This window comes from Camelus dromedarius, chromosome 1, assembly GCF_036321535.1.
Source record: "Camelus dromedarius isolate mCamDro1 chromosome 1, mCamDro1.pat, whole genome shotgun sequence".
In the NCBI taxonomy this organism is placed as follows: domain Eukaryota; kingdom Metazoa; phylum Chordata; class Mammalia; order Artiodactyla; family Camelidae; genus Camelus; species Camelus dromedarius.
In genome coordinates this window covers 36161804-36188588 of record NC_087436.1, presented here as the reverse complement: position 1 = coordinate 36188588, position 26785 = coordinate 36161804, and the positions used below count along the sequence as shown (strand labels likewise).

The following is a 26785-nucleotide window of genomic DNA, read 5'->3' as shown; positions in this document are numbered from 1 at the left end:
AAAATGATAAGATAAAGTAACAGGTTGACTTCAGTTAACACAAGCAGCACAGTAATTTCACCAAAGGTAGAGTGGAAGTATTGGCTATGGAATATCCACATTACTCTAGGAATAAGTGTTCCATTGTTATCACATCTGGATCTCTTTGAACACCACAGGACAGTCCTGTGTATCGTATAGCTGGGTCTTTATGCTTCTTTGTAAGGCTACCTGTGATTTATTTGTATCAGAAAGTCTTAAGTTGCTTTCTTAGTAAGTTGTAAAAAAATGAGCAAATTAGATAAGTTGGTGTTTCAATTTTTAAAAGTGCAGTTAACAGTGGTCGAAATATTAAAGCCAAGTAAATAGCCAGTAAGATTCTTAACTCTAGAAGCAGATTACAGGAGCTAACACCACATCCTTACTTTAGATCTAGACTGAGATACATGTTATTTACTTTTAGGTCTTTCTCAGTCCTTTACTTTTTTTTTTTTTAAATGGAACCTTTTTTTAAATTGAAGTATACTTGATTTATAATTTTATTTTAGTTTCTGGTGTACAGCATAGTGACTCAGTTATTTATATATATATTCTTCTTCATGATAGGTTTTTACAAGATGCTGAATGTAGTTCCCTATGCTATACAGTAGGACCTTGTTGTTTATTCTGTATATAGTGGTTTGTATCTGCTAATCCCAAACTCCTCATTTATTTCTTCCTCCCTCCCTTCCCTTTTGGTAACTGTAAATTTGTTTTCTGTCTGTGTCACTTTGTTTTGTAAATAAGTTCATTTGTCTCATTTTTGTTAGATGCCACATGTAAGTGATATCATGTAATATTTGTCTTTCTCTGACTTACTGCACTTTCTATTACCTCTAGGTCCATCCACATTGCTGCAAATGGCATTATTTTATTCTTTTTTATGGCTGAGTAGTATTCTGTTGTATAAATATACCACAGCTTCTTTATCCATTCATTTGTCGATGGACATTTAGGTTGCTTCCATGTCTTGGCTATTGTAAATAGTGTTGCTATGGACACTGGAGTGCATGTATCTTTTTGAATTAGTTTCCTCTGGATATATGCCTAGGAGTGGGACTGCTGGATCATATGGTAACTAATTTTTTTAAGGAATCTCCATACTGTTTGGTATAGTGGCTGCACTAAATTATAGTCCCAACAGCAGTGTAGGAGGGTTCCCTTTTCTCCACATCCTCTCCAGCATTTCTTGTTTGTAGACTTTTAAATGATAGCTGTTCTGACCTGTGTGAGATGATACTTTATTGTAGTTTTGATTTGCATTTCTCTGATAATTAGCAATATTAAGCATCTTTTAATGTGCCTATTGGCCATCTATATGTCTTCTTTGGAGAAATGTCTGTTTAGGTCTTCTGCTCATTTTTTGATTTTTTTTTTTTTTTTTGTTTGTTACTGAGTTGTGTAAGCTGTTTATATATTCTGGAAATCAAGCCCTTGTCAGTTGCATCATTTGCAAATATTTTCTCCTATATTCAAGGTTGTCTTTTTGTTTTGTTGATGGTTTCCTTTTCTTTGTAAGTTTGATTAGGTCCCATTGGTTTATTTTTGCCTCAGTAGACTGACCTAGAAAAACATTGCTGATTATGTCAGAAAATGTTTTGCCTATGTTTTCTTCCAGACTTACGGTGTCCTGTCTTATACTTAGTCTTTAAGCCATTTTGAGTTATTTTTGTATATAGTGTGAGGGAGTGCTCTAGCTTCATTGGTTACATGAGGCTATCCAGCTTTCCCAGCACCACTAGTCAGAGACTCTTTTCTCCATTGTGTATTCTTCCCTCTTTTGTCAAAGACCAATTGATTGTAGGTGTGTGGGTTTATTCTTGGGCTCTCTATTCTGTTCCATTGGTCCATGTCTTTTTGTGCCAATACCACACTGTTTTAATTACTGTAGCTCTGTAGTATTGATTTAATTCTGTGAGAATTATGCCTCCAGCTTTGTTCTTTTTCTTCAGTGTTGCTTTGGCAATTCTGGGTCTTTTGTGATGCCATATAAATTTTATAATTATTTGTTCTATTTCTGCGGAAAATGTCCTGGGTAGTTTGATAGGGAGCACATTAAATCTGTAGATTGCTTTCGGTAGTATGCCCAATTCTAACAGTATTAATTCTTCTGATCCAAGAGCATGGGATACCTTTCCATTTCTTTAAATCATCTTTAATTTCCTTATTAGTGTTTTAGAGTTCTCAGTGTATAAGCCTTTCACCTCCTTGGTCAGGTTTATTCCTAAGTTTTTTTTAATGCAATTTTTAAAGTGGTTTAAAAATTTTTTTTTGATATTTCATTATTAGTGTAAAGAAATGCAACAGATTTCTGTACGTTCATCTTGTAACCTGCTACCTTGCTGAATTTGTTTGTAAGCTCTAGTCATTTTTGTGGAGTCTTCAGGGTTTTCTATATATAGTATCATGTTGTCTGCATATAGTGACATTCTACCTCTTCCCTTCCAATTTTGATCCCTTTTTTCTGATTGCTGTAGCTAGTGCTTCAAATACTATGTTGAATAGAAGGGGTGAGTGCGCATCCTTGTCTTGTTCTAGATTTTAGTGGGAAAGCTTTCTTTTCAACTTTTCCCTATGTTGGCTGTGGGTCTGTCATAGGTATCTTTTATTAAGTATTATGTTTCCTTCTCAGTCCTTTACTTTTAAAACATTTTGGTTATTATGCCATCTCTTTTCATTGTTTTGCTTACTGGTGTTTTTCTCACACTTTGTGCCATTGTTTAGTTTATCTTAGAACCAAAATCTGGGAAAATACTCCAGTCTTGAATGTGGACTTCCCCAAACCTGGTTTCTTAGACTTGAATATATAGGAATTAGTTGGAATCTGATATGCTCATTAATACAAAACCATAGATTCATGTTATATCTATGTACACGTTATATTTACATGTGGAGAGATGTGTAAATATATATGGTATTCTATGAGTTGATCATTCTCATCTAATTGTAACATAAAAAAATATTTCCTCTCTTTCCTTAAAGCATGGTCGTTTGTTGACTACTCCCGTGCCAGAGGTTAAGTATCACGTGCCCCCTTGTGAAACTGACTTTTGAACATTTACCTGAAATAATGTGGCAGCCTATTTTGGACTCCATTACTTGTAATAGTATTTCCAGGTCTAACTACTTGTAAAGCTAGCTGTTTTTCCCCCTCTGCTACATAGTTGACGTAAAATGGCAGGGTAGTTTCCCTTCCCACAAGAAAGACTGCCAGAAACCAATGGGGTCTACATTACTTATTCATTATCTACTGATTTTGAGAATGCTAACCATATTATAATGTTCCAGTACAATTTTCGGCATTATATACATTAGCTATTTTCTCTACAATATTCTTTTTATGCCTTAGAACCAACATTAGTTAGTCACTAGAAACATTTGTTCAAATTTAAGGAATTGTTTCTGTGAGCAACGTACGAATAAAACCTTTCTTTATGGGAAGGTTACCCCTGGGTTGTAGTTCCAGGAGTGTTTCATCACTAGACTGAGAGGGGTTGTATGGGCCGTAAATACCTAAGCAGAAGCTACTGCTTTGGGTTTCCCTCAATGGAGCGTGCTGCTTGTTACTGGATGTATATACCTCTTTGTGGGGACACTAAAATCTACATACATGGGATGTTTCAAGTCTGAACTGCTGTGGTTCCTATACTACACCTGACCTGTGGGGCGAAGAATGGTCCTTGGACTGCTCCTCTGGAGAGGTGTGCTTGAAGTTGTCCTGCTGACATGCTGTGCTCCCATCCTGCTCTTCCTGCAGAATTAGGTCGTGTCAGATTTTGGCCTGTCTCACTTTAGTTTGATTGTCTGCTAAACCCAAAGCACTGTGTATTGTCATCAAATATTTATTATGAAAAGAATAATAACTACTGATTTTTCCTTTATTTTTCAGAAATGTGTTACAGACGAGTGTTTCTTTTTTGAACGATTGGAATCTAATAACTACAATACTTACCGGTCAAGGAAATACTCCAGTTGGTATGTGGCACTGAAACGAACTGGGCAGTACAAACTTGGACCCAAAACAGGACCTGGGCAGAAAGCTATACTTTTTCTTCCAATGTCTGCTAAGAGCTGATCTTAATGGCAGCATCTGATCATTTCACATGAAAGAAGAGGTATATTTTAGAAATTTGTTAATGAAAGAAGAAAAATGTGTACAGCTACCTGCTCAGTTTGGATAACTGGCCAGATAACCTTTTATCTAATAGTAAAATATTTAATCATTGCCTTAGTTAAAAAAAATTCCTGGAAAATATATAGATTTCCATTTTTTATATAGCATTTGCCTTTATCCAGTGAAGCTTACTTAGAGCTACAATCTTTCTGATAACGTTTGCTTCATTTGAAAAGAGGCTTTTAAAATGTGCACACACAAGTTTTCTTCATGGAAATCATAGACATTAGAAAATTAAAGTGAGATATTTAATCCAAATGTCCACTACTTATAAATATGAATTTAACACATTCCTGTCACAGTTTTGTAATTGTCTGGCAGTTCCTTGTGATAGAGTTTATAGAACAAGCCTGTGTAAACTGCTGGAAGTTCTTCCATGGTCAGATCTATCTTGTCAAACCCTTCTCTGTACCCGTACAGCAGCAGCCTAGCAACTCTGCTGGTGATGGGAGTTGTGTTTTCAGTCTTGACCAGGTCACTGAGATCCATCCACTCACACCTTAAGCATTCTTGCTGGCAAAAATTTATGGTGAATGAATATGGCTGTAAGCGGCAGATGAAATACATGTCTGACTTCCCAAAAGCTCCGGGATTGGTGTGTTGTTGCCGAATACTTAGGAGGGACCTGAATTCTGATTTTATACCAGTCTCTTCAAAAACTTCTCGAACTGCTGTATCTCCTAAAGAAAAAAAAGAAAAAGGTAGGGTCACATTTTCAGAAATTTAATCATCCAAGATTTTCAGATAGATTATTAAAGGTTCAAAAGCAAAACTTTACCCCAGGAAAGTAGTTTTTGATACAACTCTGTCTTCTGGACATCATGAGATACCAAAGTATTTTCTTAGATGTACAGTGCTAAGAAGCTTCTGAAGTCAGAGGAGATTCCTTTATAACCATTTGGTCATGCTCTTCTGCTTATCCTGTCAGTGGAGTCCCACCATGGTAACTTTTGGCATTTTGTGTTTTGAGATTCCAAAGAACTTGGATTCTTTCCTCCAGTACTCAAAATGCCACAGTCCTTTATCTCATCAAAAGTTTTTAAAAACCTGCAATTTATAGAATTTTATAATACAAGGGTCTTCACATTTTACAGGGTTGATTTTTTAAATAATATGCAAATTTCTGGGGCAGTATTTTTACTGCCATTAACATATTTTTGTAGTGCTTTTTTTAAATATTCAGATGAACCTCCTCCATGGGACTTCTCTAACTCTGTGATGCTTTGTCACTGTCTCCCAGAGTGTTTATGAGAAGTCCTTAAAAAAGCCTTCCTTGCCTGTTTGTTGGGAAGTTTCACTATTGCCACATGCATAATTAATTTTTGTTCAAATACCCTTTAATGCCTCCATTTTCTTGTCTGTCAAATTGCAAATTATATTTGCCTTTTGAGTAGTCCTGCTGGTAAATAGGCCTGCTGGTAAATAGGCAAGGAAGATAAAGTGAGGGGAAAATGTCTCAATTCCTGTGTGCTCTGAAATAGACTATCTTACCAATTCCCTGGATATGCTCTTGTTTACACCCATCAAGAAACAGCTCTGGAAATATACACAGGAAGAGTAAAGAGTTTAAAAATGCAGACAAATGTCTTTTTTTAAACTATGTGCTGACTCCCCTTATAACTGAGATTTGCTATAGATTAAACATGGTTAGAAATTACATTTTTAAACTATAAACATAAATGTTAAGAAAAAAATTGCCTTAATAGGAAAAAATTATTTTCAGTGGTATACATGTTTGTTAAAGATTGAAAAATTGTTTGAATGTTTTATTCTTTAACAGCTTTGAAAAGTTGACCATGGCTTAGTACCACTAATCAAGCGTTTGGCATTTAGTTCCTGAGTCTAGTCTGTGTGTTATGGAAGCACAGGATGGGGCTAGTGAGCCAATCTGTCCTGCTCAGCAGTGACCACAGCAGCTGATTCAAAATCAGCACTGCCTGGGTAGTTTGATCAGTTTAATTTGAATCATGGTATCACTGACTAGACTAACAAGTGAATAGGCAAAGTAATGCTTTTGTATCTAGAGGAACCCTTTCCATCTCAAGATTGAAATCTCTTCTCCAAGGATTTTACCATGAATTTAAACTTATTACCTAGTTACAGTGCTCTATTCTCTTGTACCATTATTTTTTTAATGTACTGTAAGCTAAACTGAAATAACATTTACTATTTCATAGGTTTGAAAAACGTAAGAAAAACCAAGAGTTTTGTTTTTATTTTTGGTGGTTGAAAGATGTTTAAATACATCATAGTGTGTTTAAATGGAGTTTATATTTGTTATTTCTATTTTGTAATATTTAATAGGATTAGGTTGAAATAAAATATAATAGGAAAAAACTGTGCAGAATGTGGGTTTTCCTGGTGTTTCCCTCTGAATCTGGTACACTGATCATCTTTGATCAGACCTCACTGCTTTATAGCCCTTTTGCTATGCAGGATTCTCTTCCTGTCAGGAAGGCAGCTACTCCATTTTTAACTTTGTAACTTTGTACTCTTAGGGTATATTATATTAAAGCCTGAGGATTGCATTCTATTGGTATATGCCCTCTTAATTAATGTTTTTTTTAAACACTATGGACAATAGTGTTTCATTTATGTGTTATCAAAGAATGAAGGATTCCAAACAAATGTGCTTCTCAGTTAACCAGTGTTTACTACTTAAGAGCCAATAGGAATGTTTGCACATTTGTGATGGCAGTATTCCTGAAGTATATTACCCGCTTTCCTAAAAACAGGTTTTAAGGAAAATAAATAATTCTTATTCTTAATGATGATTAATGATGAAGCCAAATCATCCATTACTGTACTATGTTACAAAACAGAAATGCCTTCATCTAGACAGTCTTTCAGACAGACATCTGCTGTCAGTTATCACTTCTAGCTACTTTCAGGGTTTTATCAGTTCTAAGGCAAGGCTTCAATTTTTACTACTTCTAGGCAGTATGGTGAATGCCAGTTGCTGCTTTTTTTCTTAATTCTACATGGTTGAGGCGTTTGTATGCGCTCCCTGAATATATCTGTTGTTGTGACAACTACAAATACTTTTTAAAAAAGTAGTGAATTCTTAATTATATGGACTTGAAGAGTTCTGGAATACACTCACCTATAATTATACATATTTGGCTTGGAAATGTGTTTCTTCATTTAAATTTAAATATATCTGAAATTCAGAAGATCCATAAAACTTAAATGAAAAAAGTAAATCCATTTGAGAAGACTCAAGACAAAGCTATACGGAGCTCTGTAGGCTGCTGTCTGCCCAATATGGACTGAGTAAGGAAGGAAACCATAACTAGTTCACACGATCTCATATCACATCAGGACAGTGTGAAATAATTAGATGTTCTAGAATGAATGGCCTTCTCTTTCAGCACTGCATCACTACAAAATCCTCTTTTATTTCAAAAGAAGACCTAGCAGAATCTAAGCAAAAGGCAAGTACCTAAAAACCACAATTTGCTAGATGTATCTGAATGTAGGAGATTTACCTGTAGGTTGTTAGGAATTGGCTCTATACAGTGTACAGGGCATTTTAATCCGTGGAACATTAAAAAAAGTCAAGTATGTATATACTTAAAATAATTTAGGAAATTGCCTTCAAGTAAATGATGGCTAAAGAGAATAGGAGACATCAGTATTATTTCTCTGAATGATTTATTATGATGGGACTGCATTTGACCCAATGGTTTAAGGAATAGGTAGGAAAGAAGTTTCTGTTCTTTCCCCTATTTCCTGTAAAATCAGTGACAATTATTAATTTCATATTTCTGTCTTAAATATTGAGCTCAGGAAGTTGTTTTAGGACGTTACCTCTCATTTGAGACTTTCTTATGAGACATTTTACTGTTTTACTATGTTTACTATGCTTCCTGACTATCCAAAATAAATAGATAAAAGTTTCATAAAGGGAAGATTTATGTCACCACTGCTCTATCACTGATTTTATAAATAATACTTATTTCACAGTTCAAAATGTTACTATTCATCTTCATGTGATAAAGTGGCCAAAAATTTGTTTTCTCAGTTTGATTCCAACAATTTTAGTCATATTCAAAATAACCCTTAATGCTACACTTGACTGAAGTATATCCGGAGCTTCTCATTTTGAAACTAATCTAGAAGCAGTTCTAAGCAGAAAAATAGGTGTAATGCTCCTAATGGTATTATTTATACTAATGGAATAAGATCATTACAAGTTTTGCTGCTAATTTTATATCAGCCTTGAAATAACTTCACCGAAATTTTCTTGATCTGAAACAATTAGAAAAGTTAAAATACTTTTTTTAGCTCCAAAAAAGTATATATGAATTTCCTCAACATTTTCAAGCCAATTAAAGATAGGTAAGATACATACCGATATCTTCTCCAGGCTCTGACAGGCCTCCTGGAAATTTCCACATATTTTTCAACTGCAGTATAAAATCAGAAAGGTTAACATAGCTTTTATTCACCAATACACACACAAGGCGATGCCACAAAATCTACCCATAATTGGTTAAGGTGGTTGAGAATTTATTTTTTGGTAATTGTATGCAAATTTTTTGCAGCTTTCTTTCTTACTCCTCCCTTTCTTTCTTTTTTGGGGAAACTAGTGACTTGTGAAATCTTTTCCCACCTTTTTCTTCAGGAAGTAGAAGTGGTTTGGTTTGGTTAATGTGATAAATTCTGTATGAGTGAAACAGTGGAGGGAAACATCTACTGAATTTGTGTAGTTTAAAAAGTTTTGCTGCTAGTTTATTAAAAAATAGAGAAATCCTACTGATGCTGCTATAAATAAGTAGACAATACAGTATAAATTTAATCACTAAAGTATGCTATTTTAAATTTTCACATTTATTTTCTGTATTGTGTCTAATCAGATATATTAATCTTAAGATTTCTTTTGTTCTGTGTTAATGACTATGTAAAAATGTAACTGCTTTTCATGGGAAGTGTGAATAAAATTGGTTAAATTTGTAGGGCTTTTGTATTCTATTTCTTTCTTTTGGTGAGGAGGGGCAGGTGGGAAGATCTGATCTCAGAATGGAGATAAATATGGGAAAAAGTGATTTAAAATAATTATGAAATGGCATGGGATAATATTCTTATGGCTGACATTTTTTCATGTTAGAGTTCTTTCAATCCATCACCATGCTAAAAACTGAAGAATGAATGAGAAATTATGATACGCTCATGGAGGTGCTGCAGCATGGAGCCAGTATACCTCATACACTTCATTCATAAAACAAGTTTATGGACCTTTTACTGGTGTGCTTTCTGACCTACTCATTTCCTGGACAACAGCTTCTTAAAGAATGTGTCATTTCCCAACTATGCCAGCTTGGACACCAGTGGCATGGTTCCCAGAGTTTCCACAGACTGTTGATTATGTGGGTACAGAATTGAGGCTTTCCACCCTTCCGTGTCTGGCTCAGACTTGAGATTAATTTATAAAGCATATTATGTTTTATTTTGTTATTGTAGAAACATCTAAGTATATCTCTCTGTTTTGGGGGTTTCATTTTGAAACTTTCAGAAGTTATGTTTCTACAGAAACTATGCAGTCTTTTTGTCTGTTAGGATATTAAACTTCACTACTATAAATTCTAACAAAAGAAATGTTATAATGGGGCAAACAACTGTTTCCCCAGATCAATAAAAATCAACTTCTAAAAATCTTTAGTTGAGAGCGTATAGCTCAAGTGGTAGAGCACATGCTTAGCATACACAAAGTCCTGGGTTCAATCCCCAATACCTCCTCTAAAAATAAGTAAGTAAACCTAATTACTCCCCCTCAAGAAATTTTAAAAATCTTTACCTAGACTTGATTATAAATAATTGGTAATTATTAAATTTGGAGATATAAACTTATTAGAAGGGGAAAAATGCTAGATACAAGGATTGAAAACAGCTCAAATTTTGATTATTCAATTATAAATCTTAGGTATGGGAAGATTAAGTATATTTTTGTGCTGGTAAACTGTGATATTTAATGGCACCACTTAGCTTTAAAAAGCTTATTTTAAAAAAGCTTCCTCCCGCCAAAAGCTTGAGCTTATGGTTAGTTCTAAATGGTAGATAGAGGGGCCTAAGTTATTTGATTTGAAAAACCTGGTTAATGTTATAGATATGATGTATCAGTGGAGGGATGAGTATGTCTTCTCACTTTTTTTGTATTAAAGATACTCATTAACTGGATTTACCAATATAATAAGTAATACTAATAAATACTAGGTAATGTATACTGAATACTATTCCAGACACCATTCTAGATGTTTTAAAATTATACACATTTAAACTTTACAGTAATCCCATGAGAAACTATTATTGTTCCCATTTTAGAAGTGATGAAATTAAGGACATAAAAGGATTTAATGACTTGCCTGGAGTGATACAACTAGTGTGTAGTAAACTAGGGATTAAAATAGAGGCAATCTGATAGTTTGAGATAAATGAAAATGAAAACAACGATTCAAAACCTTTGGGACACAGCAAAAGCAGTTCTAGGAGGGAAGTTCTTATCGATACAAGCCTACCTGAGGAAACAAGAAAAATCTCAAGTAAACAACCTAACCTTACACCTAGAACAGCTAGAGAAAGAACAACAAAATCCAAAATTAGTAGAAGAAAAGAAATCAAAGATTAGAGCAGAAATAAATGAAACAGAGACTGAAAAAATAGAAAAGATCAATGAAACAAAAAGCTGATTCTCTGAAAAAAAAATTTTGATAACCCTTTAGTCAGACTCATCAAGAAATAAAGGGAGAGGGCCCAAATTTGTCAAAGATGAAAAAGAAGTTACAACCGACACCACAGAAATACAAGGGATCCTAAGAGGCTACTATGAGCAACTATACGCCAACAAAAAGGATAACCTAGAAGAAATGGATAATTTCCTAGAAATGTACAATTTACCAAGACTGAACCAGGAAGAAATAGGCAATATGAATAGACCAATTACCAGTATTAAAATTGAATCAGTAAAAAACTCCCAACAAACCGAAGTCCAGGAACAGATGGCTTCACAGGTGAATTCTACCAAACATTTAAGAGAGCTAACACCTATCCTGACACTATTTCCAAGAATTACAGAGGAAGGAACAGTTCCAAACACCTTCTATGAGGCCAGCATCACCCTGATACCAAAACCAGACAAAGATACCACAAAAAAAGAAAATTACAGGCCAATATCACTTATGTATATAGATGCAAAAATCGTCAACAAAATACTAGTAAATTGACTCCAACAATGGATTAAAAGGACCATATACCATCATCAAGTGGGATTTATCCCAAGGATGCAGGGAATTTTCAGTATCTGCAAATCAATGTGATACACCACATTAACAAATTTTAGAATAAAAACCATACGATCATCTCAATAGATGCAGAAAAAGCTCTTGATGGAATTCAACATCCATTTATGATAAAAACTCTCCAGAAGGTGGGAACATACCCCAACATTATAAAGGCCATATATGACAAACCCACAGCTAACATCATACTTAATGGGAAAAACCTGAAAGCATTTCCTCTAAGATCAGGAACAAGACAACGATACCCACTCTTGCCAGTTTTATTCAACATAGTTTTGGAAGTCCTAGCCACAGAAATCAGAGAAGAAAAAGAAAAGTCCAAATTCGAAACAAAGAAGTACAACTGTCACTGTTTGCAGATAACACGGTACTATACATAGAAAACCTTAAGGAAGTGACCAGAAAACTACTAGAACTCATTTGGTAAAGTTGCAGGACACAAAATACACAGAAATCCATTGCATTTCTATACATTAACAATGAAATAGCAGAAAAAGAAATTAAGGAAACAATACCATTTACCATTGCACCATAAAGAATTAAATACCTAGGAATAAACCTACCCAAGGAGGCAAAAGACCTGTACTCCAAAAACTGTAAGACACTGATGAAAGAAACTGAAGATGATGTAAACAAATGGAAAGATATATGGTGTTCTTGGATTTGAAGGATCAATATTGTTAAAATGGCCATACTACCCAAGGCAATATACAGATTCAATGGAATCACTATCAAATTACCAACATTTTTCACAGAGCTGAAGCAAAAAAATGTTAAATTTGTATGGAAACACAAAAGTCCCCAAATAGCCAAAACAATCTTGAGAAAGAAGAAGGGAGATGGGGGAATCATTCTCCCTGACTTCAGACTATACTACATAGCTAAAACAATCAAAACAGTATGGTACTGGCACAAACCCAGACACATAGATCAATGGAACAGGACAGAAAGTCCAGAAATAAACTCATGTATTTATGGTCAATTAATCTACGACAAAGGAGGCAAGAATATACAATGGGGAAAAGACAGACTCTTCAATTAGTAGTGCTAGGAAAACTGGACAGCTACTTGTAAAAGACTGAAATTAAGACATTCTCTAACACCATATACAAAAATAAACTCAAAATGGATTAAAGACCTAAATGTAAGACCACATAGTATAAAACTCTCTAGAGAAAATGTAGGCAGAACACTCACATAAATCACACAGCAGTATATATTTTTTCAAACCAGCTCCTAGAGTAATGGAAATAAAAGTAAAAATAAATGGGATTAATTAAACTTTTTAAAAGCTTTTGCACAGCTAAGGATACCATCAACAAAATGAAAAGATAACCTACAGAATGGGAGAAAATATGTGCAAATGATGCAACCGACAATGGACTAATTTCCAAAATATAAAAACAACTCATACAGCTTAATATCGAAAAAACACAAGCAACTCAATGAAAAAGTGGGCAGAAGACCTAAATAGACAGTTCTCCAAAGAAGACATCCAGATGACCAACAAGCACATGAAAGGATGCTCAACATCATTAATTGTTAGAGCAATGCAAATCAAAACTACAGTGAGGTATCATCTCACACCAGTTAGAATGGCCATCATTAAAAAGTCCACAAATGATAAATGCTGGAGAGGATGTGGAGAAAAGGTAACCTTCCTACACTGTTCGTGGGGATGTAAATTGGTGCAGCCTCTACGGAGGACAGTATGACGGTTCCTTAAAACACTAAATAGACTTACTAATGATCCAGCAATCCCACTTCTGGGCATATATCCAGAGGGAACCTTGATTCAAAAAGACACATGCACCCCAGTGTTCATAACAGCATTAGTAACAATAGCCAAGACATGGAAAAAACCCAAATGTCCATCAACAGATGACTGGATAAAGAAGTGGTATATATATATACAATGGAATGCTACTCAACCATAAAAAGAATAAAATAATGCCATCTGCAGCAAAATGGATGTACCTGGAGATCATTATTCGAAGTGAAGCCACAAAGAGAAAGAAAAATGCCATGTATTACTTATATGTGGACTCTAGAAAAAAAAAAAGACACCAATGAACTACTTATCATTTATAACATGGATGACTGATTTCTTGAATATGTGTAAGCACATTTGACTGTCCTTTATGATTGGATGACTGCATTCTGTTCTTATTTTGTGGTTGGCTTTATTCCTTTGATAACTAAGTTTAAATAGCTAAAGCTCTAAACTATTCTTAGAAGTAATGAACAATACATTTATGTAAATTAAATATATGTAGTACATTATATTATGTATTTACATGCAATAAATTGTATCTGTTCCAGTCAAATTGTATCGATTTTAGCTAATAAAACTGAAAAATGAAAACAAAACTTCAAAAAACCCCAAAATGTCATGGGTTGTGTAGCAATAATTAAAAAAAAACAAAACAAAACATAGACTGGGTAGCTTAAAAAAAAAATAAAATCCAGGCAACTTGATTCTAACCATCTTTTAAGAGTCTGAGCCAAGATGGCAGAGTAGAGACTCACACCAAGAATTACACCTACAAACCCACTGAATCACACAGAACACCTACTGAACCCTGGCAGAGTGTCTCTCTCTTCGAAATACAGGATTCTCACAAAATCTGGTAATGAAGGAAAAAAAAATCAGTGCAGAACTAGTCCTGCACGGAGGGAGCAGCATAGAAAGAAAGGTACCCTCATGTTGGGATGCCCCCTTTCCAGCTGGGAGGTCAGCAGGGACAGAAGTGGAGCTTCAGAAGCTCATAGGAGAAAGTGGCAGCCACTTGGAAGACAGAACTAAGGAAACTGACACAGAGGCTCCTTGCAATCCCTGGCTTAGACGCGAGCCGGCAGGGATGAGCTGGAACTGGCTGCTGGAGATTGGTGAGGAGCCCACTGCACACAGGCAGCCTTAGGGGACTGGAGGGTGGTGTGAGCTCTGGCTGGGGTTGTGTGTGGAACAGAATAGCCTTGGGCCCCCATAAAAAAGCACCACTAATAGTTTGTATGTCGGGGAGGGGTGCAACACAGCCACGCCATGGCAGCTTTCTCTGCTTGGTGCCATTGTTGGTGTGTTCTCGTGAGAAGGGAGGTGGGGCTTGGTCATAGCCATCACTGCTGCACGGAGGGAGGGCTGAAAACTGAATCCTTACCCAGAGGCCCTGTAACTTCGCAGACGGAACTGAAATTTGTTTATATCCCCAGGCAGAGAGGGTGGATTTGCTCACTCTGGACCCTTTGTGGACCCGAGCCTCTGGGACCAATATGCAGTGAGTGGAGTTCTGAAGCATGGCAGGGGCGAGTACGGGTATTTACAATGGGCTGGTGGACCATACCATGTGGGGCATGGCTGGGGTCTGTGCTGACCCTGTGGCAAACCACAGATTTAGGTGTGTGACTGCATTCTTGCTACAACAGCAGGTCTGAGCGCCTGACATTGGTGGATCAGCACTGGTGGTTCCTGGGGCTCAGAACACCAGAGCAGGCGTAAGGCAGGGACAAAGGCAGTGTCAACAAAGAGTACTGTGTAAGCCCACATAACAAATGACAGACAACCACAGATGGCACTTCCTAGTGGACACCTCCTGCCTACTCTTCCTCCCAGCTGAAGCACTCCAATCCTGCCTACTACACACCACAGCTCAGAAATGGATCTAGAAGCCTCTATTCCAGCAACAGGGGAGGCAGACAAGGCCCCTGTCAAGGCTATGACAACCAGAGAACAAAAAAGGAGGCCAGGCTCAACAACAACAATCAGGGCAGGCTCTGATCACCACACCACCAACCACACTCCCAATCAAAGGAACAGCCAGCACTCATGGAAGATGTGGCAACCATCCATAGTAAGAACAGCCACTGCAACAAAACTATTAGACGCACACAGTCTACACAGGAATGCTCCTACTTTAAATAAAAACAAACAAAAACAGCCCTTCAACACCACAGTAGATAACTGATACTCCTAAATCCATAGAGCCAGAGAAATGTAAGCGAAATGAAGAAGCAGAGGAACTACTCTCAGTTAAAAGAATGAAAAATCTAAGACTACGAATAGAGACAGAATACTTTAAAAAGGAAATTTAAACCATAAAGAAGAGCCGATTAAAAACAGAAAACTCGACTGCTGAGGTAAGAGCTGAGCTAAACGCAGTTAAAAGTAGACTAGATAATGCAGAGGAACGAATAAGTGACTTAGAAGACAGGGTAACAGAAGTTACCCAATCAGAAAAACAGACAGAAAAGCAAGTAAAAACCAATGAAAGCAATACAAGGGACCTATGGGATAATATAAAGCGTGCCAACCTACGCATAATACGGGCCTCAAAAGGAGAAGAAAGAGAAAACAGGATTGAAAAGGTATTGGAATAAATCATTGAAAACTTTCCAAACCTAAAGGAAACAGCTATCCAAGTACATGAGGTAAAGAGGGTCCCAAACAAGAAGAACTCAAACAGACCTACACTAAGACATATTATAATTAAGATAGCCAAAGTTAAAGAAACAATTCTAAAAGCAGCAAGAGAAAAACAAAGAGTTAGTTACAAGGGAACTCCCATAAAGCTTTCAGCTGATTTCTCTATACAAACACTGCTGGGCAGAAGGGGGTGGCAATATAAATTCAAACTCCTGAATGAGAAAAAGCTGCAACCTAGGATACTCTATCCAGCAAGACTATCCTTTAGAGTAGAGGAGAGAGAATTTCACAGCCAAGCAAAAACCAAACCTACACTAAAAGAAATACTGAAAGGTCTACTCTAAATAGAAAAGAAACAGGAAGCTATAGAGATGAGAAAACCATAATTGGAAATGCAATAACCACAATGAGTTACAAGAGAATAAACTTGAAGATGTAAAAAGAAAAATCAAAATCATAAAAGGTGGGAGAGGAGAGCAAGAGAACATAGATACTGTTTCTCTCTCTCTTTTTTTCTCTTCATTCTTTTTAGGATGTGTTTTAGCCTACATGACTATCAGTATAAAGCAAAAAGATATAGTGATGGATTAACAGACTTCAAAAACAGGGTAACCACAAATCAAAAGCACAATTCCGTTCACAAAAACCAAAAAAGAAACCAAGCTAATACAGAAGAAAATGATCAAACCACAAAAAGAAAAACAAAAAGGAAAAGAAAGGAACAAAGAAGAAATACCAAATCAACTGGGAAACAAAGTTCAAAATAATTATAAATACACATCTGTCAAAAATTACTATAAACGTCAATGGACTAAAAGCTCCAATCAAAAGACAGAGTGGCAGACTGGATAATAAAACAAAAGCCCAAAATATCCTGCCTACAATAGACCCACTTTAGAGTGAAGGACACAAATAGATTGAAAGTGAGAGGATGGAAAAAATTTTTTCATGCAAATGGAAATGACAAGAAAGTGGGAGTAGCAATACACATATCAGACAAAAAAGACTTTTAAAACAGAGCCCATAAAGAAAGACGAGTAAGGACAAGATATAATGATCAAAGGAGCAAAAACAAGATGAAGATATTACACTCATTAACATACATGCACCCAATATAGGAGCACCTACATATAAAACAAATACTAACAGACATAAAGGAAGAAATTGATGGGAATACCGAATAGTAGGAGACTTTAACACTCCATTAACATCACTGAACAGGTCTTCCAGATGGAAAATCAGTAAGGCAACAGAGATACTTAATGACACAATACAACACTTGGACTTGGTTGATATTTTTAGGACATTACATACTCCCGAAACAGAATACACATTCTTTTCAAGTGCTCACGGAACATTCTCTAGGATAGACCACATACTCAAGCACAAAAGAAGCCTCAACAGATTTAAGAGGATAGAGGGGTATTTCCAGTCAAGATGGCGGAGTGGTAGGACCATGAGCTTGCCTCTCTTCATGACTACAATGAAACCACAACTGAATGCTAAACAACCACTGAAAAAAGACTGGAACCTAGCAAAAAAGATTTTCTGCAACTGGCAACATAAAGAGGGAACCACAAATGGTAGGAGGGGTATGCTCACGATATAATTGGGCCTCATACCCTCTGGGTGGGCAACCCACAAGCTGAAGATTTGTTATGTCACAGAGGCCCTCCTACAGGAGTGAGAGCTCTAAGCCCCACGTCAGGCTCCCCAGCTCAGGTTCTGGCACTGGGAAGAGGAGGAGACCCCAGGACATCTGGTTTTGAAGGCTAGGGGGGCTTGGCTCTGGGAGCCTCACGGGACTAGGGGAAAAAAGACTCCATTCACTTGGGAAGCATACACAGAAACATGCACCAGGTCCAAGGGCAGAGGCAGTGATTTCATAGGAACCGGGCCAGACCTGCCTGCTGGATTTCGAGGGTCTCCTGGGGATGTGGGGGACAGCTGTGGCTCACTCAGGAGACATAAAAGCTGGTGCTGGACTTTCTGGGAGTGTTAGTCTATATGAACTTTCCTGGGGGCTGACATCTTGATTGGATCATTAGCACCAAGACCCAGCCCCACCCAACAGCCTGTAGAGAAGCCTCAGGCCACACAACATACAGGGTGGGAACACAGCCCCACCCATCACCAGACTTACTAAGCCACAAGGCCTCTAGACACAGCACTACCCATCAGAGGTCCAGGACCAAGCTTCACCCAGCGGTGGGAAGGCACTGGCTCCTCCTGCCAGGAAACCTGCATAAGCCTCTAGTCCAGCCTCATCCACCAGGGGCAGATAATAGAAATAAGGAAACAATAATCCCAAAGCATGTGGAAGGAATCCACAAACATACAGAAAGACAGATATGAAGTGGCAAAGGAATATCTACCAGGCCAAGGCACAAGATAAAATCCCAGAAGAAATATGTGATGAGGAGACAGGCAACTTATTTGAGAAAGAGTTTAAAGTAATGATGGCCAAGATGTCTAGAGAACTCACAAGAAGTATAGATGCACATAGTGAAATTTTTATTAGCAAAGAGCTGGAAAATATAAAGAATATCCAGAGCTTAAGAATAAAATCACTGAAATGAATAACAAACACACTAGAAGGAACCAAGAATAGACTAAATGAGGCAGAAGAATGGATCAGTGAACTAGAAGACAGATTAGTGGAAATCACTACTTCAGAATACAAAAAAGATTAAAAAAAGGAATGAGGATAGTTTAAGAGAACTCTGGGACAACATGAAGCACTCTAATATTTGCATTATAGGGTTCCCAGAGAAGAGAAAGAGAAAGGACCTGAGAAAATTTTTGGAGAGATAATCACTAAAAACTTCCCCAACTTGGGAAAGGAAACAGTCAGCCAAGTCCAGGAAGCACAGAGAGTACCACACAGAATCAACCCAAAGAAGAACACACCAAGGCACATAGTTATCAAATTGACAACAATTAAGGAGGAGAAAATATTAAACTTAGCAAGAGAAAAGCAACAAATAACATATAAGGGAACTCCCATAAGGTTATCAGCTGATTTTTCAGCACAAACTCTACAGGGCAGAAGAGAGTGCCATGATATATTTAAAGTGATGCAAGGGGGAAACTTACAACCAAGAATACTCTAACCAGCAAAGCTCTCATTCAGACTTGATGGAGAAATCAAAAGCTTCACAGATAAAGAAAAGCTAAAAGATTTCAGCACCACCAAACCAGTTTTACAACAAATGTTAAAGGACCTTCTCTAATCATCAAACCGTAAGAAAAAAGAACAAAAAGAAGGGAAAAAAGAGACCTACAGAAGATTGCTTTGGCTGTTTGGGGTCTTTTGTGGTTCCTTATAAATTTTGGAAGTGTTTGTTCTAGTTCTGTGAGGAATGTCGGTAGTATTCTGATAGGGTTGCATTGGATCTGTGGATTGCTTTGGGTAGTGTGGCCATTTTGATAGTGTTGATCCTTCTAATCAAAGAGTACAAGAAATCTTTCCATTTCTTTGTGATATTTCGGTTTTCAGAGTATAGGTAACCTCCTTGGTTTAGTTTATTTCTAGGTATTCTGTTGTTTTTGATGTTATGGAAATGTCTCTGCCAGTTATAAAATACTGGTTTTTGAAGTGGGAAAAAAAAAAGTAAATGAAGGGCCACAAATGGCAAAATATCCTTCTTTTTTATGGGTGAGTTGTATTCCATTACACACACACACACACACACACACACACACATATGTGCTGCATCTTCATTATCTTTTCAACTATTGATGTGCACTTAAGATGCTTCCATAAATAATGTTGCTTTTAATACCAGAGTGTATGTATCTTTTTGAATTAATTCTTATTTTGTGGTTGGCTTTATTCCTTTGGTAACTGTAAGTTTAAAATGCTAAAGCTCTAAACATTCTTAGAAACAATGAATAGTACATACAGATAAATTAAAAAAAATGTGTACAGTTAAAAAAAAAATCTATCAAGCCTTGTAAGACATGGAAGAAACTTAAAAGACGTATTACTAAACGAAAGCCAGTCTGAAGAGGCTACAAACTACGATTCCAGCCAAATGACATTCTGGAAAAGGCACAGCTACAGAAACAAAAAAAAGATCATGGTTTCCAGGGGTTTGGGGAGAAGGAGGGAGGGAGGAATGAATAGACAGAGCGCAAGGGATATTTAGGGCAATGAAATTATTCTGTATGATACTATAGTGGTGGCTACACATCATTATCCATTTTTCAAAACCCATAGAATGTACAACATCAAGAGTGAACCCTAATGTAAACTATAGACTTTGGTTGATAATAATGTGCCCATGTTGGTTCATCAGCTGTACCAAATATGTCACACTGATGAGGGATGTTGAGGGTAGGGGAGTATATATGTGTGGGTAGGTAGGGCTATGTGTGAACTCTATGTATTTTCTGCTCAATTCTGTTGTGAACCTGAAACTGCTCTAAAAGACTAGTCTATTTTTAAAAAAATTTAAGAGGATAGAAATTATTTCAAGCATCTTCTCTGACCACAATGGCATGAAACTAATGAAACCACAGAACAACAAATGAGAAAAAAATGACAGCGTGGAGACTAAACATTGTGTTAATAAAAAACCAACAGGTCAACGATGAAATCAAAGAATTAAAAAACACCTTGAGACAAACGACCATAAAAACAGAACCACACAAAACCTATGGGATGCAGGAAAAGCAGTCCTAAAGGGAAGTTCATAGCGATACAGGCCCTCCTTAAAAAAGAAAAACAATCTCAAATAAACAACCTAACCTATCACCTAAAAGAATTAGAAAAAGAAGAACAAACAAAACCTAAAGTCAGCAGAAGGAAAGAAATAATAAAGATCAGTGAGGAAATAAATAGAGATTAAAAAAAATAGAAAAAAAATCAATCAAACCAAGAGCTGGTTTTTTGAAAGCGTAAACAAAACTGACAAACCTCTGGCCAGGCTCACCAAGAAAAAAAGAGAGCACACAGACAAAATAAGAAATGAAAATGGAGACATTACAAGCAACACCACAGAAATACAAAAAATCATAAGAGAATACTATGAACAACTATATGGCAATAAACTGGACAACTTAGAAGAAATGGACAAATTTTTAAAAACATACAGTCCACCAAAACTGAATCAAAATGAAACAGATCATTTGAACAGACCGATCACTAGAAGTGAAATAGAATCAGCAATAAAAAACCTCCCTACAAACAAAAGCCCAGGATCAGATGGCTTCACTGGGAAATTTTATCAAAATACAAAGAATAGCTCATACCAACCCTTCTCAAACTTTTCCAAAAGATTGAAGAGGAGGGAATACTCCCAAACTCATTCTATGAAGCCACCATCACCCTGATACTGAAACCAGACAAAGACACTACCAAAAAAAGAAAGCTATAGGCCAGTATCATTGATGCACATAGGTGCAAAAATCCTCAACAAAATATTAGCAAACATACAACATATAAAAAAAGATCATACACCAATATCAAGTTGGTTTCATCCCAGGGACACAATGATGGTTCAACATACACAAATCAATCAACGTGATACACTACATCAACAAGAGAAAGGATAAAAATCAAATGATTATCCCAATAGATGCAGAAAAACCATTTAATAAAATTCAACACCAATTTATGATAAAAACTCTTACCAAAGTGGGTATAGAGGGAACATATCTCAACACAGTAAAAGCTATTTATAGTAAACTTACAGTCAGCATAACACTGAATGGTGAAAAACTGAATGCCTTTCTGTTAAAATCTGGAGCAAGGATGCACACTGTCACTATTTCTATTCAACATAGTACTAGAAGTCCTAGTCAGCATTTAGACAAGAAAAGAAATAAAAGGGATCCAAACTGGAACAGAAGAGGTAAAACGGTCACTATATGTAGATGACATGATACTATATATAGAAAACCATAAAGGCTCCACACAAAAATTTCTAGAGCTAATATAAGAATTCAGCAAGGTAGCAGGATACAAGATTAACATACAGAAATTAGTGGCATTTCATTAAACTAACAATGAAATATCAGAAAAGGAAAGTGAAGAAACAATCCCTTTTAAAAGTGTATCCCCCAAAATAAAATACTTAGGAATAAATCTGAACAAGGAAGTAAAAGACTTATATGTGGAGAACTACAAAACACTGACTAAGGAAATTTAGATTACTTAAAGAAATAGAAAGATATCCTGTGTTCTTGGGTTGGAAGAATTGATATTTTTAAATGGCCATACTATGCAAAGCAATCTACAGATTTACTGTGATGTCTATCAAATTACCCAGACATTTTCACAGAACTAGAACAAATAATCCTAAAATTTATAAGGAATCACAAAAGACCCAGAATTGCCAAAGCATTACTGAAGAAAAAGAATGAACCTGGAGGAATAATCCTCCCAGACTTCAAACAATACTACAGAGCTACAGTAATAAACAGAGCATGGTACCAGTAAAAAAACAGACATATGGATCAATGAAAAAGAACAGAGAGCCCAGAAATAAACCAACAGACTTTTGGTCAATTAATCTTTCACAAATGAGCCAAGAACAGACAGTGGAGTAAAGACAGTCTATTCAGCAAATGATGTTGGGAAACCTGAACAGTTGCATGTAAATCAATGAAGTTAGAATACTCCCTCACACCATACACAAAAATAAACTCAAAATGGCTTAAAGACATAAACATAAGACAAGACACTATATACCTCTTAGAAGAAAACACAGGCAAAACATTACCCAACATAAATCTCAACAATGTTCTCCCAGGGCAATCTGTACAAGCAATAGAAATAAAAACAAAAATAAACAAATGGAATCTAATTATAAGCTTTTGCACAGCAAAGGAATTCATAAGCAAAACAAAAAGACAACCTATGGAATACGGGAAAATATTTGTAGAGAAGAGAGTGACAAGGGCTTAATTTCCAGAATATATAAACAGCTTATACAACTTAATAAGCAAAACAAACAACCCAATCCAAAAATGGGCAGAAGACCTAAACAAGCAATTCTCTGATGAAGACATACAAACGGCCAATGGGCACATGAAAAAATGCTCAATATTGCTAATTATCAGAGAAATGTAAATCAAAATTACAATAAGGTATCACCAGTAAGAATATCCATCATTCGAAAGCCCATGAACAATAAAAAATGCTGGAGAGGGTGTGGAGAAAAGGGAACCCTCCTACGCTGTTGGTGGAAATGTAGTTTGGTGCAGCCATTATGGAAAACAATGGAGATTCCTCAAAAAACTAAAAATAGACTTACCATATGACCCAGCAATCCCACTTCTGGGCATATATCCAGAGGACCCTGAATTCAAAAAGGTACATGCACCACAATGTTCATGGCAGCACTATATACAATAGCCAAGACATGGAAACAACCTAAATGTCCATGTAAGGTAGGGTTTTGAATATGTAGCCTTTTTGAGTTTATTATCCATTTTCATCTTTAAGCTGTGGTATATACATGGAATACTACTCAGCCATAAGAAATAAAATAATGCCATTTGCAGCAACATGGATGGACCTGGAGAATGTCATTCTAAGTAAGCCAGAAAGAGAAAGAAAAATACCATATAGCACTTATATGTGGAATCTAAAAAAAAAAAAAAAGCCAAACCACCTTATCTACAAAACAGAAACAGAGTCACAGAAATTGAAAACAAACTTATGGTTACCAAGGGGGCAAAGCAGGTGGGAAGGATAAATTGGGAGTTTGAGATTTGCAGATATTAATATACATAAAATAGATAAACAAGTTTATGCTGTATAGCACAGGGAACTATATTCAATGTCTTGTAGTAACTTATGGTGAAAAAGAGTATGAAAACAAATATATGTATGTTCCTCTATGACTGAAGCATTGTGCTGTACACCAGAAACTGACACAATGTAGTAAACTGACCATACTTTAATAAAAGTAATTAAAAAAATTTTTAAAGGTGATTTGCTATTTTCACACTAATCCTTTATAACTGTTCACTGCTTTTTCATGTACCTTTTGATCTTTTCTTCAGGTCTCCTTGGAACATACTATATAAAACCCGATCAGAATCTATGTCTTAGTCTTACACCCCGGAGGTTTGTCAATTCATTGAATTAAAACCTAGTTTGGTATCAAACTTCTTTCTACCTTTTGCCTGAATTCCCTATCTAGAATCTTCTGAGTGGCATGAGATTTATTACTTGGCTAGTGATTTACTCTAATCTTTCCAGTATATTATTTCATAAGGGAAAAATCACTCAGCAAGGGGTAAGGTGGGGTTTTGAATATGTAGCCTTTTTGAGTTTATTATCTGTTTTCATCTTTGTTCTCCCTTCCAATAAAGGAAGACAAAGTATCTCTATGCTTTGAGTGTAAAATTCCATGATCCTTTCCCCTTAATCTTAAAAAAAAGGAACTTTCCACTCTCTTCTGAAAGAAATATTTTGCTCAAACATTCTGAGGCCTCGTTGCTTTCTGGGTGCTACTCAACATTCATATATGACCTTTCCCTGCTTTGAGTTAGTCAGGTCATCTAGTTCCTGAAGCATATCTGATTTTTAAGTACTACAAAAGGTATTTTAAGTTATAAAAATGTGTGATTTTAAACCATATTTAGATTAATTCCATCATATTGTGGGAATTGTGAATGTGATGATGAATTTTTCCTATACGTTTATCAATTACAAATCTGATGTTCATGTGTGTGTTTGTCGGGGTGAATTGGCCCCATCAGTGGAACCTTTCCTTCCTTGGTGTTAGGAATTGCTAGTCCAAGAAGTAGGCATTCTGGATATCAACAAAGGGTACTATTTTAACGCATTTTTCATACTAACATAGTGTAAGGTATTTTCTGTTAAAGCAATTTCAAGTTTAGTAGCACTGCTTCTTTTAAAACTTGTCCTGAAGATAAACTCGTTTATTTTAGCATTTCTAGAATGGGGAAATAGGAATGATTCATTTTCGAATTCTTTTTCTCACTATTTTTCCAATACTACAGATACCTTGTTTTCCTAATGATAAGCGTCAGGATCTTCCCTGGGTATGGCTGCAGAAATCCTACCTAGGAATTTGTGCAAACAGAACCCCTCAAAGACTACTAATTTCTTTCAAATTAGAAATTATCTTAAGAAACTAGAACAAGGTTATTGACTTGCCAACCTCTTCCTTTTGGCTCTCTCATATTTTTGACCTTCTCATTCTTCCTTTACTCCAACTTGTTAGAGGCCAGAGATTTCATTCTTTTATTTTCACTGTTCTAGTCTTTAACGCTTCTACTCTCACTTTTCAGAATTCAGAGCCACTGTATTTAGATAACTCTAATTAGCTATAATATTATCACTGTTACCAGAGACAGAAGCTACCACAGAGGTGTCTTAATAAGTTTGTTTATTCAATAAAAATTTATTGAGTGCCATGTGCAGGCATACAGAAATTAATGCATAATACAGTAAGGCCAGTCATTCTCTTTCTCCTTGCACCACTGTATTTTTCCTAGTAACATTTACCACCACTTATATATTACTTATTCATTTGTTATTTGTATCTTACCTACTTAAATAGATGCTCCAGATGTAGAAACTACTCTGTTCACTATAATGTTTACCTAGTACTTAAAAGAGAAGCTATAACAGTGTGTACAGGAACACAGTAATGTTTAGCAAGTGAATGAATAGGTCCCTCCCATTAACTCATCTGTTTAGTACCCAGTTTACAAGGTCAAGCCACTGTTAGGTCTTTTATTTCTCAAAATCATGGGGCAGAGACAAAGGAATGGACTGACTATATGTGTCAGAAAGGATAAAGGATATGTTTAAAGTATTATTTTAGTTTTGAGTTTATGCATTTGTTCATGGTGAGGGTTAAACTCTCATCTACAAGAAATGCTTGACACTAATGCCTGGGAGGAGTGAATCACTTTAAGGAGAAAAACTGGCTCAGATGTCTGAAAGTAATGCTAATTAGCTATTTACAGTTAATAGCTATCACTTATGCTTAAATTCCACCTAACACCAATATTTACAGAAATTAAATATGATTTAGTGTCTCACTTTATATTTTTTACTACAACATTGAGCTACACACTAATACTCAGCTTTCATATTTTACTGCTTCTTTGGATAGGTCTCTATAACTTAAAAGAATCAAAACCCTAAGAAGGAATATCACTTCTGTTTAATCCATAAGGAAATCAAAGTCTTAAATAATTTGTATCTGGTCTCTAACTTCTGCCAATCCCAACTACCTAGATGCACAGGGGGACCATGATTAGATTCTGAAAAGCAGTACTTCCTCATTCTTAAAGAACCAATCACTGGCAAATTCGAAAATCAGCAAATGGAGCATCTGTATGCCCAATGTTTTACTTTGGTGGTTCTCAAACTTAACTGTGCACTTGAATCACATGCAGGGCTTTTTAACATACAAACTGTTGAGCAGCATCCCCGGAATGTCTGCTTCATCAGGCCTCGGGGCAGGAAAGAGGTGTGAGAATGTGTGGTTTCTATTAAGTTGATGCTGTTACTGTCACTTAGCTCCAAACTTGCCCTTGATGCTCTGCCTAGTGATACTGGAGCTGGGGCCCTGATAACCAATTCCTGCTCTGCCAGCTGACGCTTTTTTAGGCTCCACCAACATGCAAGGCTGGAAGAGGAAGAAGGGATCAGTTCCTTCCTGTCTGCCTCCTGTGGGCTTTCCATGTGCTTTGCGGTTCCTATATGGCCTCAGCATACTGCCTCATTCTGGCAGCAGCAGTTCCTTCCCATCACAACAGCTCCAATCCAGTTTGCAGTTTTCTAGCATTTCCAACATAAACTTCGTTGTGCCCCTTCGCAGAGACATCAAGAGCAGCTGAACAGCATTCCTTATTAGAGATCTGGTTAGCTATGTGCAGTCA

At 36.3% G+C, this 26785-nt stretch overlaps 2 protein-coding genes across 3 annotated transcripts in view; one reads left to right on the top strand and one right to left on the bottom strand.

The window, feature by feature from the left end:
- FGF2 (fibroblast growth factor 2) overlaps window positions 1-9148 on the top strand; it is a 61181-nt gene extending 52033 nt beyond the window's left edge. For both annotated transcript variants that reach the window (XM_010985556.3, XM_064476494.1), the window contains exon 3: window positions 3908-9148. In XM_010985556.3, coding sequence (XP_010983858.3) covers window positions 3908-4093 — 186 coding nt within the window. In that variant the 3' untranslated portion in view covers window positions 4094-9148. The remainder of the gene's footprint in view (window positions 1-3907) is intronic.
- NUDT6 (nudix hydrolase 6) overlaps window positions 100-26785 on the bottom strand; it is a 56778-nt gene continuing 30092 nt past the window's right edge. Inside the window, exons 4-5 of the mRNA XM_031466485.2 lie at window positions 8547-8601; window positions 100-4872 (exon numbers count right to left, since the gene is read on the bottom strand). Of these exons, the coding sequence (XP_031322345.1) occupies window positions 4475-4872; window positions 8547-8601 (453 nt within the window). The 3' untranslated portion in view covers window positions 100-4474. The remainder of the gene's footprint in view (window positions 4873-8546; window positions 8602-26785) is intronic.